Source organism: Tachypleus tridentatus, chromosome 8 (genome assembly GCF_004210375.1).
Source record: "Tachypleus tridentatus isolate NWPU-2018 chromosome 8, ASM421037v1, whole genome shotgun sequence".
NCBI lineage: Eukaryota > Metazoa > Arthropoda > Merostomata > Xiphosura > Limulidae > Tachypleus > Tachypleus tridentatus.
Window position 1 is genome coordinate 53,833,353 of NC_134832.1, and position 19,931 is coordinate 53,853,283.

General features: G+C 31.1%; 1 protein-coding gene across 1 annotated transcript in view; it reads left to right on the plus strand.

Moving 5' to 3' along the window:
- Nucleotides 1–18,465, plus strand: part of LOC143222415 (solute carrier family 12 member 2-like) — a 63,405-nt gene extending 44,940 nt beyond the window's left edge. Inside the window, exons 19-25 of the mRNA XM_076448916.1 lie at nt 3,181–3,234; nt 5,531–5,758; nt 6,307–6,421; nt 6,854–6,940; nt 12,236–12,344; nt 13,125–13,192; nt 14,226–18,465. Coding sequence (XP_076305031.1) covers nt 3,181–3,234; nt 5,531–5,758; nt 6,307–6,421; nt 6,854–6,940; nt 12,236–12,344; nt 13,125–13,192; nt 14,226–14,361 — 797 coding nt within the window. The 3' untranslated portion in view covers nt 14,362–18,465. The remainder of the gene's footprint in view (nt 1–3,180; nt 3,235–5,530; nt 5,759–6,306; nt 6,422–6,853; nt 6,941–12,235; nt 12,345–13,124; nt 13,193–14,225) is intronic.
- Nucleotides 18,466–19,931: the final 1,466 nt, after the last annotated feature.

The following is a 19,931-nucleotide window of genomic DNA, read 5'->3' on the forward strand; positions in this document are numbered from 1 at the left end:
CTTATTTATAGCAATTACTAATTTTTGTCATACTGATTTGTAAGATGCTCAGCTAGTCCACAGTTACACATGAACGTACTGCATTAGTTCCTGCTGTTCATTTTTATAATTTAATTATTAGCCAACATAATAAAAGATTCATTCAAAACGATTAAAATTTAAACTAGTTCAGGTGCCAGAAAACGTAAATGGTGTCACAAATGTTAAATTATACAAAAATTGAGGGCAAAGACTGTGGTACTACATTAGCAATTTTTAATGTAAAGAATACGACTTTTTTTTTATTTGATTCAGTTTTATTTGTTTTTTGTTATTGAGAATCAAACCCTAGATTTTAGGGTTGTGGGTCTACAAGTATATTGCTGACCCACTGAGAAACAGAAAATTTTATAACTTCATTAAATAGAAGTTCCTGAGATGTGACAAAATCAATGTTTAATGTCTGAAAAAAAACAACTTAACTCTGATCCTCTTTGTAACTAGTTTAAGTTATTGTGGACCTTTCTTCTTCAGAAAAATCAAGAATACTTTAAGTTACTGTTTATTTGATATCTTTTGTTTTTCTATATATGTGTTAGCTGCATAGAGAATGGTGTTTCTACTCGCCTTAGGAGCGTAAAGATTACACCGAAAGAGGCCCAGCATAGGCAGGTGGGATACGGCGTTCGTTTTGTAATCTCAGGATCACTGGTTCGAATCCCCATCATACCGAACATGCTTGCCCTTTCAGATGTGGGGTGTTGTAATGTATCGGTCAGTCCCACTATTCATTGGTAAAAGAGTAGCCCAAGAGTTGGCAGTGAGTGGTGATGACTAGCTGCCTTCTCTCTAGTCTTACACTACTAAATTAGGGATGGCTAGTGCAAGTAGCTCTCAAGTAGCTTTGCATGCAATGCAAAACAAACAACAAAAATCATTTGTTTTTTCATTAATTTTTCAATAATTTTATGCTGTTAACTCTTATGCAATGGGCTCTGCATAATATATACAAATTCATATACATATTTGCTCATGTTAAATATTTATAGTGTAACTTTTGATACAGTATGTGTACCTTCACAAAATTTGACAGACTGTTAGTAAAGATCACAATTTTATGTAGACAAAAAAATCAGATTTTTTAAAAAAATATTTTTACTAAAAATTTATTTGTTAAATATATATTTATTTCTTAAATATATAAAGTCTAAGTGCAAAGTGATTTCATGTTATGATAAAAAGATTTTTTTTCATCCCTAAAATCTCAAATATTATTTGTCTAATTTCTAAAACCTTCTAAATACATTTCAAATATTTGTTCTCAGGAAGACTTTATATTATTTTCTATACCCTATGTGGTGTTTTTCAATTAGCCAGCCTCATAACAATCAATTAAAAAATTGGAAAATAAATATAAATTATTTTTTTTTTTCATGCTAGAATGTCTACATAAAAATACAAATGTTTAGTCTAAGTAGCATAAGTCTGATAATGATATATATTTATCATTTTTTACTGTATTGACCTTCTGGTTGAGCCTAGGTAACATATCATAACTTGCATTGATAACTGTGCATATGTACTCATGTTACCATATCCAATAATGTAAAACTGACCACGTCTTAGCAGTGTTTTAGTAGACAAGTATTTTTTTATTATACAGCAAAATTTAAATTATTATACATTATATATGTATATATATATTAATGCTATTTAGGCCCCCCAGTGGCTCAGCAGTATGTCTGCGGACTTACAATGCTAAAAACTGGGTTTCGATACCCGTGGTGGGCAGAGCACAGATAGCCCATTATGTAGCTTTGTGCTTAATTCAAAACAACAACAATAAATGCTATTTAGAAATAAATATAGAAGTAAAGCAAACAATTACCTTCTCTAGCTATGATCTTTGAACTCAATTGCTGCTGGATATAGATTTCTAAGCCTTTTAAAGTTTCCCACGTGAAGAATATCAAACATTTTGTTTAGGTCTAATATATTAAGTTCAGTAACCAAGAAATCATAGATAACTATACTGATACCATAGAATTAGAATTTTAGTGTAATTTATTAAGCTTATTAAATGAGCTGTATGTAGGTCTAAGAAATGTTTGAAACTTTTGAGCAAATTAAAGACACAACCTACCTCCTTGAAATCTTGGATTGAAAAAAATGTAATAGCCTTTTCACACACAGTAAAATGGATGAGAAAACCGTGAGGGGAATATTATGAGCTGTCATTTGGTTATTCACATGTTGTATATTGTAGTAAGAGTATAATAAGAAACCTTTCAAAAATTATGAATATGGACACCGTGTTTGCTGAAGTACATAAGCCTTATCTCAGCAAAATAAAGATATGAGGTTTTTAGTTTATATTCTAGCTTGTTAGTATTGGTAATTTGAGTTAATAATTTGTATGAAACTAAGGATTTAGTATTTTGACATCACAAACATCTAATTTTAAACAGTGCTGCATTCACCATACAACATGACTCACTAAAATCTATATTTAGATGTGTTCTTTTAATATTTACTTTTAAATTGAGAAATCAACAAATGTATAATATTATAGTTTGAATTATAATCTACAAAAAATTTGATTCCAAACTTATTGACAGAAATTTAAAAAATAGTAGTTCAATAAAAGTTTGAATGCAAATCAACAAACTTGATGACATGACCTTTAGCCCATGACCCATTGTGAAATGTTTAAATTGAGACCCCAGCTGTTTCAAATTAAAACAGTTAAGTTTACACTTATGTGTTCTAGTTCTTATTACATCAAAAACCCTTAAGAGCCAATTCACTTTGTTTCATAATGGAATGTATACATGTTTCGAATACAATTAAAGTGTTTTTATAATTAAGCAGTTTTTCAAATAGATTATTCATAACGAACTTTGAATAAAATATTAGTTTCACTTAATCATAAACAAATTTGGTTTGGAAAAAAAACTTTATTATGTCTTCATAAAAAATCCTTAAATAAGGTTGCCTCAGTGGAAGAACTGAATTTCAAAACATTCTGCAACATTTATAATGTTAAACTATTCTGGTGGGATTCTGTCAGTGTTAAGGTTCTGATATTATTAATGCTTTGAACTGTCAATGCCGAGACTTCTGTTATTGACATTTTTAATAAAGATGTTGGTATTCCTTATATTTTGACTGGCATTTGATATGTTGTTTATCTGTCCTCAGCGATGAAGCCGACTGCTTCGTGGTTGATGATGTTCGCAGCATTTTCTGGCGGAGGTAAGTTAAACTGTCAGTCCAGACTCTGTGTAGATTTCAGTTGTTTGCATGCCACCTTTTCTGTCACTGTGATTATTTGATTTGTTACCAGCATTAAGTTTTTGTATTATATTTATATAAATTGAAGGTATTACTTCAATTACGGGATATTTTAGTGAAATATTTTAACGAAGTTTTTGTAGCGTTGTTCAGAAGATTCTATGATCAGTACGTTTTAAAATAATTAATGCTGCATTCTATCCTAGATTTCCTGTTTTCTATGGGTTACATCTCAAATATTACCCATGTTTTTAGTTTTTAAGTAAAAGTGTTGGATACTGACAAGAGACATATGGTGACCCCATAAGTTGATGGTACATCATAAAACAAGCTGTACCTCAAATAGAAGAGAAGAAGGTGCATGACTTATGCCTCCTTATCTCCTAATAAGAGTCAACCAAACTAGCGAACTAACATTCTACTCCTGAATGTTCACGTATCTGCCACAAAGAAATAAATAAACTTTGCTTATAAGTAGGTTTTATAAAACACTTCTATTATGCATTAGCTTATGGAAACAGGTTTTAACTGTGTTTTACAATGTAATAAATACAAGTCTCTTCTTTATTTAAGTATGTCCAAATATACCCAATATTTTGATGTCAAGAAAATGCGTACTGAAGATGAAAACAGAGGAAACTGAATGTTGTAAATGAAAGAACAAATGTTTCCCGAATCTTAAAAGACAGTAAAGTATTACTTTTACCTTAAACTGTAAAAGACATATTCATACTAATTTTCATTTTAACCTTCACCAGTATGAATTACAGTTTAATGTCAATTCAAAAATATGCAAATGTCAAATAGGTTGTCAAGAATATTGAATTTTAAAGCCCTGTGTCTTGATAATTCTCTTTTTAGCAACAGAGTAAACCAATTATAAAAAAACGACATTTTCCTTTATCATTCAGTAAGAGGGATTTGCTTGTCAAATCACTGTCATAGGAAATAAATTTATTAGAGTGGGGTCATATGGGGGGGTTAGGGTGGTGGAAATACACAACGTTCAAGCAATGGAACTATTTTGAACTTAGTAACAGAAACATTGGTAATGCATGGTGCACAGTTTTTAATCAGGGAATATTTGGCATGGCCTGTTGGTTAGGGCTCTCGACTCAAAATCTGCAAATTCTCCATCACCCAATATGCTCACCTTTTCAACTGTAGAGGCATTATAATGTACTGGTCAATTCCACTATTTTTTGGTAAAACAGTGGTCCAAGAGTTGGTGGTGGATGGCACTGACTACCTACTTTCACTCTAGTCTATGATTTCTATATTAGGCATGGTTAGCACAGATAGCCCTAGTATACCTTTGTACGAAATTCGAAACAAACCACACTGATTTAGATTATTAATGCTTAGTTCTTTTGCAAACTTTGTGTTTATTTATCAATTTTTACCTGTTGTGGTTTCTTCCAACCTTTAGTAAAGTTTCTGAAACTGTTCTGTTTAAGAATTTCCCTTTTAACAGATTTCATGTAAATTCTATATTTGTGTTAGAATATTTTTTTATATAATATTTTTGAATTCCTTCAATTTGTTTTTTCTCTATCTACCACTGCATTATTTGTTAATAGGTGATCCAAAATAACTGAAAACAAAGATGGTTTTACCGAAAGTAAATGTTAAAATAATCAATATACAGCCTGAGTTACACTTTTGTTTATTATTTCTAAGGCAAAAATCTGTATGAGTGGTTCTGTAAAGAACTGTCGGTTTGAATTGTAAAACAACAGTGCTTTACCCTTGCATGGCCTGGCACATACATTCAGGGGGAGGTCTTAATATACAATTCCTTTGCTTTTTGCCAACCATTTGGTGACCAGCTATGCTATGACACATTAAACCAGTAATATATTTACATAGTTTCTTCTGTGTATATAGCTGATGCTATTTTCCTTTAACACTTATTTGGCCTTGCTTGAAAGTGATAAAATTTTTATCACATCACATTAAGCATGCCATTTGCTGTCTTAAGTAATGTATTAGAGTGTAACCTGACTCGAGCAAATTTTTCTTAATTTTGTTTTTCTCTGCACGTAAATGTCGTTTCACAGAACAGTATTTTGTTATTTTCAATTGCAGCAGCTTAAAGTACAGCTTTATAGGTTTGTATTACGAAATTTATTTTTACAATGTGAATATTTTGTGAATAGAAAATACATAATTCTCATTAAAGATTATTTTCTGCCAGTACAAATTGACAATTAACCTCTATAAAAAGATATTTTTAAACTTTTTCTTCAACATGCAGCACCAACCTCTCATCTGGCCACTCCAGTGTCTACTCCTGTTCTTCCTCATTTTACTTCTGCCGAACCTGAAAAAGAACAAAATAATAACGCAGAAGCCCAGAAGAGTTCTAAGATATTGAAAGGAATGTTAAAGGATGTTCCAAAAAATATTTTAAGTAACGTAAATCAGTTCCAACACAAACAAAAGAAAGGACGAATCGATGTGTGGTGGTTATATGATGATGGAGGTAAGTTAGTTATTATCAGTCAGATTCATGTATTACCGTCGTGTTTGTTCACTGTTAATATGTTTAATTTTTTATTGTAAACACTTAAATCTTGAATATCCACAACTACCATGTTCTTGATTGTATGTTAAATTTTAGTCTAATTTTCAACTCTTACTAAAACTTTCGTGGTAAGTAAGTAATTATTAGAATTTTTGTCTTTTCATTGCATCTTGCATGTATGGCCAGGTGGTTGAGGCACTTGACTCGTAATCCGAGGATCGTGGGTTCGAATCCCCGTCACACCAAACATGGTCGCCCTTTCAGCTGTGGGGGCATTTTAATATTTTAATGTGACAGTCAATCCCACTATTCATTGGTAAAAGAGTAGCCCAAGAGTTGGCAGGGGGTGGTGATGACTAGCTGCCTTCCCTCTAGTCTTACACTTCTAAATTAGGGATGGCTAGTGTAGATAGTCCTCGTGTAGCATTGCACAAAATTCAAAACAAACCAAACCTTACATACAACTCCAAATTAACATTTTTAAAAGTATATGTTTTGAATTACAGGTCTTACAATGCTTATTCCATACCTTTTAACAACACGTTCTCTGTGGTGTAATTGTGAACTCAGGGTATTTTCTTTGGCCAACAAAAAGGATGAGCTTGATCGAGAGCAACGAAAGTAAGTAATTTGGTCAAATTTCCCCGCAAATGTACAAGTAAAACGCAATGCATCTAATGGTTCAGTAACAGTTATTAGGCATATACATGTAAAGATCAAATAATAAATAAATACGTAATCAAATGCCATCTAGTGGCCATTATAGATCATTCATTAAAATTTGCAAATATGGTTATAAAATTTAATGTCGTTTTCCAAATACTTTAAGTTTGTAATTTTTTTGTCTGTTTTTATTTGTTAGAAGATGAATACTAATAATTACTTTTGCAAACAAAGAAATGTCACTGTTTAGAACAAAACAACTGTCTGATTCTTTCCAACTGTGCTTTATAAATCTAGCTATCAATGAGTTTGTTTTTAGTTAATAAATAAATGTTTTTTCAGTTACCTGATTTAGACACATAGCTACTAACTGTGGTTGTTTTTCACTAGCATGGCAGCTCTACTGAGTAAATTTAGGATTGATTACTCCAATGTTATTGTTATTCCTGATGTCATAAAGCCTCCTAAGGAATCCAGGTAAGTGTGGTACAAAAACTAATGGATAACTGAGCCTACTACATAACATAATAAACTTTATTTCAGATCAGTATAAATGTAGAGATGCCAACCATTACGATTTTGGTGTATACGTTAAGACTATATGATCATACAGACAAATATTACTTGTTGCAACTCCTAAATTATTATATATTATATAGGCGTATACAATAAAGTGATAAATTGTTCCCCCAGGGCTTGAAAGGGGCGAAAAGAAAATTTCTAGTGAGATACAAATAAATTTTGATAATAAATGAAAGACAAAGTCTATATGGCTACTTGCGATAATCATGTTTGTGCTTGAAATAATAAAAAAAATACTTGTATCTCCGACGTCTACCAATAGTTTGAGTGTGGTGCTTCTCCATACTGGGTATGTGGGGGAATTCATAGTTATGTTATCAGTGCTTGTCAGCCAATCAGTGCTCGCGTAGATGGGTATTTCTCATTTTCTAAGTGGCATAGAAACACCAATGCGATCGTTCACAAGATGGAGAAAAAAGAGGCCTCGTTCACCAGATTGTCTTGTTTCTGGCAAATCTAAAAGGACTAAAACTGTGAAAGGGCTCTGACTACAATCATTACACTCAGTCATTTGGAATAGTTGGCATCTCTGTAAATATATGATGATATATATATATCAGTCAGAAAAAACTAATGTTTTGATACTTACGCATTTAATTTTTTTTCTCTATTTAACATACATTTAAAGTATGCTATATACTGTATTACAGATGACAATTTGCATAACACTGGACCTTTCACATAACTTGTAGTGGTATATGCAATCATGGATTATAACACACAACAACAAACAAATATTTGTGATCTCTTCAGTCACAAAGTGTTTCAAATAGCTCTGGGGACCCCTTCTCCACATACACACACACACACACACACACACATTCAATGAAACTTTCTATCTGCTCGTACTCACATTTGTTATACATGATATTTGAGTAAACTCTGGTGTTATAGGTCCACCATACCAAGTGGTAAGGGCTCTCAACTCGTAATCTGAGGGTCCTGGGTTCAAATCCATCACACGAAAACATTCTTGCCCTTTCAGCCATGGGGACATTATAATGTGACACTCAATCCCATTTTTCAATGGTAAAAGAGCAGTCAAAGAATTGGTAGTGGGTGGTGATGACTAGCTGCCTTCCCTCTAGTCTCACTGCTAAATTAAGGATGGCTAGTGCAGAGAGCCCTTGTGTAGCTTTGTGCAAAATAAAAAAAATAAAAAAAACAACAAATCTTTTATTATATGCCTGAGTGCCTAAAGTTGGCTAATGAGAGAATGTATTAGCAATGTCCAATCACAGTTTGAAACATTTGAGTCACAAATGGTGACAAAGGCTAAATCTCACAGTAACAAAAACAATACTTTTGTTTTTAATTGGTAGAAGGCCTGTTGAATAAAAACAGATACAATAATATTAATCATAATCAATAATTACATGGAACTATTTAACCCTTTTGCAACAGGCTCTACACATTTAGTAAAAATAACAAGTATTCCGTATACAAAAAATCACATGTTTTAATGAAATATTTTTACCAAAGATTGTTTTGTGAAAATAGACTGTTTCATTACTAACTATAAAGTAATTTCACGTTATTTATGTAATCTCTAAAACCTCCTAAATACGTTTCAAATGTTTGTTTTCAGTAAGACTTCATATTTTAGGTTATTTTCTACACTCTAACTGTGTGAGGTCTGTCATTTGACCAACCTCGTAACCATAAAAAAAAAAATAAGGAAATAAATATAAATTGTTTTTTTCATGCTAGAATGACTGCACATTACAAAACAATATACAAATGTTTAGTCTAAGTGTTTTAAGTCTCATAACACTATATAGGAACATATATGTATTTATTGTTTATTATATTCACCTTCCAGTCATGCCTAACTAACATTACATAACTTGCACTGACATGGTGCACATACACTCAGGTCATATTCAGTAATATAAAACTTGGCTGTGTTTTAATGGATTAATATTATTATTAATATTAATGATTATCTCTTCTTGTTACTTCTTTTGTACTCAGTTGTTGCTGATATAGGTTGCTAAGCCTTTCTAAATTCTGCATGTGGAGGATATGAAACAACATTTTCTTAGGTTTTATATTTACAGCTGAATAACCAAAATATCATAAATAACTATTCTGATACAATAGGGTTCCATCTATAATTTATTAAACTTAGTAACTAAGCTGTATTTAGAATTAAAAATAATATGAAACTTCAAGCAATCTAAAGACACAACCTACCTCCTTGAAATCTTGGGTTGAAAAAATGTGATAGCCTTTTCACACACAGTAAAATGGATGAAAAAACCACTATGGGGACATTATGAACTGTCAGTTGGTTATATATTGTAGTAAGAGTCTATAAGGGACCATTTTAGAAATGAAAAGAAGTGAACATGGCCACTGTGTTTGATTCATTGCATAAGCCATATCTCAGCAAAATAAAAAGATATGAGGTTCTTATTTTATATTCTAGTTTTTCAATATTAGTAATTTGAGTTAATAATTTGTATGAAACTACAGATTTAGTATTTCGACATCACAAACATCTAATTTTAAACAGTGCTGCATTCAACATACCAAGTTACTCATTAAAATTTGTAGTTAGATGTATTCTTTTAATATTTACTTTTAAATTAAGAAATTAACTCATATGTAATATTAAAGCTTGAATTGTAATCTACAATTTGATTTCAAACTTATTAACATAAATTGATCAAAGAGTAGTTCAGTAAAATTTTGAATGTAAGTCAACAAACAAGATGACATGATGTGTGAACCCTGAGCTGTTGAGAAAGGGTTAGTTAATATCTATGGGGATTTGAACCTGTTTTACTTCCTCATAGTTATTATGTACAGTCCACATTAAAAAAGGCCTAATGACATTTCTTTGGTTTACTGACCCAGGCTGTACTGATGAGCTTTGAATAGGCAAAACTACAGTCCACAGCAGAGAGTACAGCCAATCAAAGAATCATATAACACCTCTCTTTTAAATTTAACATCTGGTAAAAAATAAAATCTTCAACACACACAAACTTTACTTAATACAGGTCTGCAAAGGTTTTATTACCTTAATTTTTACATACTGTACAGTAATACCTGTATTCTGAAGCTGAAAATGACATTCATTTTTCTTCATGTACAGATTTTGCACAAAATGTCATATGTATTTTTAAATAAGTGAATCATTTTAATTGAAATTGGGTCGCATTTTACTGTTCTTAAAACACCATCAACCACTGGGTTTAGATTTCTCTCGACCAGTCATGATGTGTCTTATCAATCATACTAGCATCCACAAGAAACACATTCTTGGTATAAAACAGTTAATCGGCCATGTTATGTGCTATTTTTGGATAGTATTTGTTTGTGTGTATACTTTGACATTATTTTTCCTTTAAACATTATTTATTTATCACTGTTGCAACAAGAGTTGGTGTAAATGACATATTATATTATATTTGTGATAAATTTGTTGTAAATAAACATAAGGCAAAACATTACAGAATTTGTTAAAAAAGAATATTGCACATTTTAGAATAAAACTTGGAGACCAAGATAAATCATAGGTTTTGCACCATTTATGTCAAAGAGTTGAGACAGTAAACTAAAGTTAAGAAAAAAGCCTTTGTCTTTTAGAATTATAATGGGCAGGCAGGAACATAGAAAGAATGGGTATTACTTCTATTTTTGCTCAGATAATGTGCAAGGTTACAACACTTGAAATAAAAAGGAAATCCACACCTTCAATCTGCTACAAGACCTGTTGTGTGTAGACCTGAGGTACCTGTAACATTTGTTACAGTTTCTTCAGATTTTGTATCTGATGTCAACAGAGAAATGATTGTAAGGATTGTTTTCAATCTGAAATATCTGGAAAGATATCGTCAAGACATCGGGGGAAATGGAGAGAGAAGTATCAGGGAAGGTGGAACATCAACATGATGGCTGATGGTTGTTGAAACAAGATGCTCTAGGTGCAATATATATAAAAGACCACAATTCATAATTTACTTTTGAGACTAAAATATATAGATTTCACACACAAAACAAATTAGGATGAATGAGGATGAATTTTCATTTGATGACAATTTTCTTCAGTTTGTTTTTATTTTTTGATAAGAAATGGAATAATAATTTTATCCAAGTAAGTTTATTTCTTCTTCATTTTTAAAAAGTTCTTAAAAATAGAAAAAAAAAAATATTGTTTCCAAATCTGCATAGATGAATTATAAAAAAATCCATTATTAAAATCAAAACAACTTTTATGAAATTTAAATTTGCAAGCCTGCATAATTGATCATGGGCATAATCAACCATCAAACTTTAATCTTATAACCAATTTTGACCACAGGAACATGTTAAAGATAAAATATTTTATCTTAATTTTTGGAATTTGTCATTTTGTGAATTATCCTCACTTTACTACTTGTGTCTTTGTTATCTCTTAAGTGAAATTTAATCAACTTTAGAACTGTACCAAATAGGTCCACTAGATAACAGGAATTTTGCTCAATATTATGGAATGGAACAAAATTCCTTAGTACCTCAGTCAGTGCAAAATGAAGTAATGCGATTGGACACAGAGGTGACACTCAAAACACTGAATAAAATACAAAGGGAATAATTTGTGTAAGAACATTAATCACAAGTACAGTGTGTGTGTGTGTACACATGGGATGATTGTCTTTATCAAATCACAGAACCTACTAAAGATCCAGATTATATAAGTTAAAAGATATTCCAGGCATTACTGATTAAATGCTAAAGTTCTGAGTTTGCAAAGAACCTCTCATTTTCCGAGGAATTGCACTAATCACGTGACTGGCTGTTCTCATTACAACATAGGTGGCGCTGTAACCTTTAGATATCACTTCAACAACCATTGAAGGACACTGCTATTGATATTCTTACAAGAATTATGTTGAGTAATATTCCTCTCAAGCACCAACAGGTATCCATTTTCAAGAACAACAAACGTTGCCTGAAAACGAAATAATTTTATTGACTTGCACTATGTATGTCAGTTTTGTATGTATGAGAAAAAAAAAAGATAAATTCAAAATAAATACTGTAATATTTCAAGAAGATATAAAAATGCCTAGTCTATTCAAATACCACTTTCATACAGTATAGAAGATGTTATTAATCAACAAATTTTCATAAGGACTGAACTTATTATTTCTGGCTACGAAGTACTTTACCTAAACAAATGTTTGTTTTTGTTTGTAGTAAGCAAGAGTTTCACGTCTTAATCAGTAAGTGGAGAACAAGTGATGAGTCAGACAGAGACCCACTTTTATCAGTGTCTGATTCAGAGTTTCTGGCTCTTAAAGATAAAGTAAGTAATTGTGTCTTTATCCTTTATCAGAAGTTTGCATGTTTCAAAGTGTAATATTAAACAAAAAAGTTTTTTTTTCTTTTAAGTAATTTTAGTACATTTATCTGTTACATGTAACTTCTCTTCCATCACTAAGAGAGGAAATCACAATACCAACAATGTTAGTGTTCAATTTAAACGATTTTGTTCATGCTTCAGTGTAACAAGAGTGAGAGAATGCATTTGTGCCATAAAATAATTTAATTATACGTCATGTATTAAGCTTCAAAAATTGTGTAACTTTATAAAGACTTACAACCATAAAGCATCATATTCAGAAAGACGTCATAGTCTTGGAAGCAAGCCATACTTGTGTGTGAATGTTAAGATTTTAACAGAGAAAGATGTATATTATTTTCTAAATCTTAGGTTATAGTAATGTCATTTAGTATTCCATTAACTCTATATTCTTTTTTGAGTGTTCAAATTCGTAATTCAACAGATAGCCTGAAGAAAACGCACACTACTGGTTTTATACAATAAAGTTCAAATAGTTTTGATTTTATGTCTTATTTCGTCAAGCCTCATAAAAACTTGTGCATCTGTTAATTAATGGACAGCCTACTACGTAAGTTGATGTTAAACAAAGCATGCATAACATGTGATGTTTTAATGTGGATACAAATAACCTTTCACATTGTCTGCTCTTCTTAGATAAGTGTCTTTTGTTGTGTGTTTTTTACTGATGAAAATAAAACGTTTAGTGAAGCATTAACTTAGCAGTTTTCTTGATTCATTAAGACACGTCGTCACATCAGACTTCGCGAGTTGCTGCTCCAACACTCTCACAGTTCATCATTAATTGTCATGTAAGTTATATTCTAAAATTAGTTATAATAGCTTATTTGAAGGTGAATTATTATAGATTTCACGGTTCCTTAACACTAAATTTTTGATCATTATGTCTGCCCCATACTTTTTGTAAATAATTATATTTAGAAAAAAAATGGATAAAATTTATGGATCACATGCTTCATTCGGTACAAGTGTTATTTCATCACGTATGAAACAATTCAAATAAAAACTCTGTATTGGTCTATAATTAACTTGCTATATCTAAAAACTAAAAAAGTTAGTTTCCTGGTTCTTGTGAATAATAACTATGTTTATTCGAATCAAATAAAAATAAATAATATTAGATTAAGATAAGGAATGTTGTGTAATTAATTCTTCCTTATAATTCTGATTTGTAATCAGCATAATTAAAATTCATAATATTTACAATCAACTTGCTTAATTCAATTTGCAACCAAACAGATGTTCAAAAAAATTTATATATATATATATATATATATATATCTTTATAGCACCTAGACCACTGCTGTCTCTTTTGTATCTTAGCCAACCTGAAAAGCCCTGGTATTGGGTAAAATGCCCAACTGGCGCTAGATATGGTAGATGAAGTGTAGTTGATGTTTAAAATATTTCTTTGAATTTTTTTTATTAGATCTGCCATGAGCTGGTGGTTAAAGCTATTGACTTGCAATCTTAGGGTTACTGGTTCAACTCCCTGTTACTAATCATATTCATTGTTTCAGTGTAAGGGGCATTGTAATGTAACAGTGGCTTCCACTTCATTGGTAAAAGAGTAGCCCAAGGGTTGGCACTGGTTGCTGCTAACCAGCTGCTTTCCCTCCATTTTATCACTGCTGAAGTAGGAAAGGCTCGTGCAGTTTGCCCTCGCGTATCTGCACGCAGAATTGCAAACGAGCCGAACCTGTCTTGCTCATAGATTCTTAGAATTATTATAAACAGTTTTCACATTAATGTTTTTTTTCCCTTATTTATTTGAAGATGTTAACTTCAGATTCAATATAACCAGTTTTTCACTGTCTCTGGTAGGACCTTGCCCATGCCAAGGAAAGGAACTTGCTCTGCTCCTATGTACATGGCCTGGTTGGAAACACTGACAAGAAACATGCCTCCTTTTCTCCTAATAAGAGGCAACCAAACTAGCGTACTAACATTCTACTCCTGAATGTTCACGTATCTGCCATAAAGAAATAAATAAACTTTGCTTATAAGTAGGTTTTATAAAACACTTCTATTATATTTTGTTATTACTTTTGCTATGTTAGTTATAGGAACAAATTAAGTTTTAACATTTCATCATTTTCTCTCGATATATGGATACAGTTGATCCAAGTTAGATTATATTCATAGTTTTCAAAGTACCATTTTCTATCTACTCTTAGATTAGAATAGTAAACCTTTTTCAAAACGGCATTAGTAACACTTTTATCTTTTGCCCTAAAGGCCTTCTTTTTTTAGAGTGGCATACTATAAAGGTGTCGTCCATTTATATAATTAAAGGTTTTTACCCCAACTGTTCTGTGATGAAAGATGACATATTTCAATATAGTACTATTACAACATAAGCTCCCCATCTGCTACAATATTAACATTTATTTATGTAACATGCTTTGGTACAGTTTAAGGTCATTCCATTTAAATATGTGATAATTCTCATTACAAACTTGTGTAGCACATTCACCTACTTGAAAATCATGGTGTTTCTTAAAAAGTATGTTCGATTTTTTTTTGCTTTAATTTATTTATCTGTTTGTGGTTTTTCATTTTTGGGTTTTTTAGATGTTTTCTGCATGAAGGACGTTAATGGCACATTAAAGAAACTTTTCATGCTAATTCTTCAATGATATTATTGGGTTATAGACATTGTAATATTATAATTAAAACGAGGTGTTTCTAAAGGGATTCCTGTAGCAATTATAAATTTGTAAAATTGTCTTTGTCCTGTTGAACTAGTTAGAGCAAGTAATAACTGCTCATAAGCTCGTGAATTAAAATTTGTGTTTCACATTTTCAAATAAATATGTACATGAACTGATATTGGGAAGACCCTCATAAAAAGTTGTATTTTCAATAGACAGTATTACTCAGTCTTTTCGTTTCCATAAACAATTTATTAAATTATTTTTATCCAATTAAGTAAAACGTTTGTCACAATGATTAACAACATCGTTGTTGTCCAGAACCCACAATTTTTTTAGTATCTCTAAATGATTAGTTTTAGATAAGTGGGTGAACTGCTTCCTGGCAAACTTTCAGATAGTTTCAAGTAGAACATGAATGGTTTATTCAGTAAGACTTTGGTCATTGTTCAGTCTGGTTTCAACCAGTTCCAAAGATTGGTATAACTGGTTAAATTTAAACAACACAATTATAGCTTACTAGATTTTGATTTGCATAGATTTAGAAATGAAATCTTAATTTTTCTTATGAGATCTAAAGTGGTGAAAAAGTTCGTTGTGACACTTGTGACAAATGACGTACAGATGATGTCCTCAGATATTTGAAAATTTTCTGTTGACAAACATACAAGTGCATCAACTGATAACACAGAGTTTTTAAGTTTTACTGTGATAAGTTACGTGTCTAACGGATAGTTTGACACTGAAATTATGTTAATATTATATTTGTATCACAGTTTTCGGATCAGAATATTGCTACATTGGAATATGTCACCTTAAAGTGTATGACACTACGACAGTTTTCCTCACAGCTCTTTGAACCTGTATTCCTTTAGTACACAATTACTGACTGCTGTTCTCTGCTGGATGTTTCCAGAAACTTAAGTAGTGGAAATGTAATTATGATTTCAGCTGGTTATTCTAATACAGCCTTTAGTCCATTATCCTAGTGGTTTTAGTCTCTTCTAGAACTGAATTTAAGAATTATTTGTAAATAATTGTTCAATTTGAATTTTTGTGAAGATAATGTATTAGCTATGTGTGAGCACACGTGTGTACATTAGAGTTAATTATACCAAACCATGTGCTCTTGCATATTTTTCCTCTTCACTGTACTGAATTAGAAAGTAGATGATGGTCACATTCTACTGAAATATTTCTGGATGGTTAACATTCCAATTATCACTTTGAGAAACAAAGAAACATTTTTTTCTATGGACATAGTTTGTTTACTTAAATAGAGGTTTGAAATACACACACAAATATACGTTTTTCGAAATACAAAACAAGCAAGTCTTTCTGCCAGATATATTAGCATGCAGATACATTGCCATATATGCTGGAAAACATAGTTAAAGACAATATCTAGTTAAAGATTTAAATATTCAGTAGACGTGATCTTGTTACACTGTCCAGTTATAAAGTACAACTATATATATTTATTTTGCAGACTACTTTTCGTTTGAGAAATGACTGTGCTTTCGTACATATATTTTTTTATCTACTTTAATTATATCTGATCAAATTGTTTATTAATAAATGTATTTGAATATCTGAGATTCCTTGATTGTCAAATTGACTATTGTAACACAAATTCCACATCTAAAACATATTAGCTTTATTTTTTATTCTTGTTTTCTATTTTTATCAAAATAGAAATGGGACATAATTTACTGGAAGATGTCAGTTTATTCACTGTTTATAATCAGAAGGAAAAAAAACAGTATTTTTTTAGACATCTTTAAAGATACTTAAAATACTATTAAAACAACGAAGTGTTTTTGTTTTTGTTGATTGACGTATTTGTTTGAAACAAATTCCAGCGACAATTGTACCAAGAGTAAGTATATTGAGTAAAGTGGAAGGTGTTGGTAATTATGGTCCTTTTCACCAAAAAATAAATAAAAGATATGACAGTTGTTTATTAATGTGTAACTTACTCACAAGAGAAATTTACAAAATCATATTTCTTTTGTGTGATTTTATGGACTACATATGTTTTCATATTTAGAGAATTGTATTCCCTTATTTGTTACATTCTTATTAATTTGTGTAGTTAAATTTTAAGGGGCCTGATAATACAAGTGCCTTTTTGTAAATATTAGTGAACTAGATATATTATTGTGCAAACATTATGTTACTTTATAGCTTCAAATGTCTTTTGTACCAGTAAAAAAGTTGATAAGAACCAATTCAGATGTCATTTTTATACATTTGTTGTTAGTTTTTGTTGTATGTTTAAAAAAAGATTTGAGATTTATAAACAACATATTTTTTTTATAGAAATATACATGTTTAATTGTTACCTTAGTTACTTTAATTTTATTAAATAAGACCTTCTACAAAATGTGCTATGTTATTTCCCTAAAGTTATGACACGAAAATAACTATCCTTCAAACATAGTTGTATTTGACCCAGAGTAAAAAATGGTACAGCCAATGTCCTGTTCACTGTTTAATTAATATGTTATTTCCCTAAAGTTATAATACGAAAATAACTATCCTTCAAACATAGTTGTATTTGACCCAGAGTAAAAAATGGTACAGCCAATGTCCTGTTCACTGTTTAATTAGTATGTTATTTCCCCACCAATAACTAAAATGTATTGCTGTTAAAGTATATTTATTGTTGAGATGTTATATATTGTTTAAACGCATGATAAGGGCCAGTACTGGCTAGAGCAGATTGGGTTATTAACAGCAGAAACCTCATGTTGACTTAAATCATTCGCGACCACTCGTTACTGTGTCAGTTTCGTCATGAATGTATGAGGTTGTAGATCATGTTTAAAGTTGTCTTTATAAAGCAAACAATTCTGTGTGGTCTTGCATTATTACCAAACAGATTAGCAGCAGTACGGTGGTCTTAGAGAAAAACAAAACAAAAACACCTCTGAACCAAGAGTAGTGTGTATTTTTATTTGAGTAAGAAGTTTTAATAAGCTACCAAAAATTTATCTCTCTACTTAAGTATGTTTAATGAAATAAACTTCCATTGTTTTATTCCTTCGTATATTCGGTTACAAAATACTGATGTGTGTGTACTTACTTGATATAGAATGATGTTACTATATTAATATTACTCTATTTGCACATTAATTTAAATTTGTTGTTCAAACTAAACTGTTGAATGTTAACACCTGTTACTTACTGGAACGTCCCTCGGTTTACATCCAGGCAATCTCTAAACCTGTTTCTAGTTTGCACCATCAGGCTATTAATAATGTTGTAAAGATTTTTATCAGTTGCTGAAAGATGTTATATGGAGCATCTTGTCCAATGATTTCAGTCATTCCTCTGTATTTCAGTTGTACAAGTTGCATATATTTATAATATATTAAAATTAGGAACCAAAGTTCCTCTGATGCTTATGTGTTTTGAAGATTGTTTGTTAAAACATGCAAGTTTCATTCTTGTAAAATGATTAGGGCTGTGGTGAAACATATTGGAATATACGTATGTAAAAACGGCTGGTATGAGTGGATAAAACACTATATAGAGGAGCGAACAACGTTTCGACCTTCTTCGGTCATCGTCAGGTTCACAAAGAAAGAAAGAGGTAACTGATCAAAAGCTGATCAAGGGGGTAGTGTAACTGAGTGGAGGAATATAGAGGGCGTGCTTAGATGTTGGATTATGTTTATTAATATAGGTATAAAATAAAAGTGTTCCTTTGTATTGGTTTATTTTGGGCTTGAGTTGTTGTATAAGTAAGGCTTCTTTAATTTTGCGTTTGTTTATTTAAAATAATATAAGAATAATAAAATAAATAATATAAAATTATATATTCAAACATCTAATCACGCCCTCTACATTCCGACACTCAGTTACACAACCCCTTTCAAACATGTGGTCAGCTTCCGGTCAGTTATCTCTTTCTTTCTTTGTGAACCTGACGATGACCCAAGAAGGTTGAAACATAGTTCGCTCCTCTACGTAAAAAACTTTCTCAACCCAAACGAACCGTTTTTACATATATATTTTTCTGTACAAATAGGTTTTCTCGACATCACTGATAATGGAACATAAATGTATTCTACAGAGTGACATAAAGGTCTGTGATTCAGTGTTAGGCGTAGATGTTACCGTTTGAGTTACTGATTCAATGAAGGTTTTGAAAGTTTCTTATGTTTATTAACTGTATTCATTCAGTGTAACTATGGGAGTGAGTCATCATTTTTAAACTCCATTTTAGAACATCTTAGATTATTTTCCTTAACGTAGCAACAATTGCTGGTAATGTTACCTTTCATGTAAATATAGTTTTGATTATTAATATCTGAAACATAGCCTTGTAATATAAATTGATTCAATGAATAAAATAGAAGTAATAAATGTCGAAACTGTTCAGTAAAATAAATACACTTTAAGATATTGAGCCAGTAAATAATATTCTGTACGATAATAACTAAAAATGTAAGACTGGCATCAGCTATTTATCAGTTGAAACTGCGTATTAAAGTGGATCAAAACCTGATGTAATGTTATCTTGTTTGTGGAAAAAAAATACTTCAAAGACAATGGTTAACACTATGGTATGAATGAGTTATGTACAGAAACAATTTTAATGTGTGTATATGTTATGCACACCAACAAAACAACAGCTAATAGTGAAGATATTTAATTATGTAGATGTCTTATTTACGCTACAGAAATCACACCTGGACTACATAGCAATATGTTGATGTAGCCCCCACCACTCCATTAATGTGAACCTCCACTACTAGAAACTTAACTATAAAGTTATTACATGTACATATCAAACACTTGGTACAGGCTTCCCGTGTTCCTCCTCACACAAGATGCTTTCCATGTGTGTTTAGATCATGTTTTACCA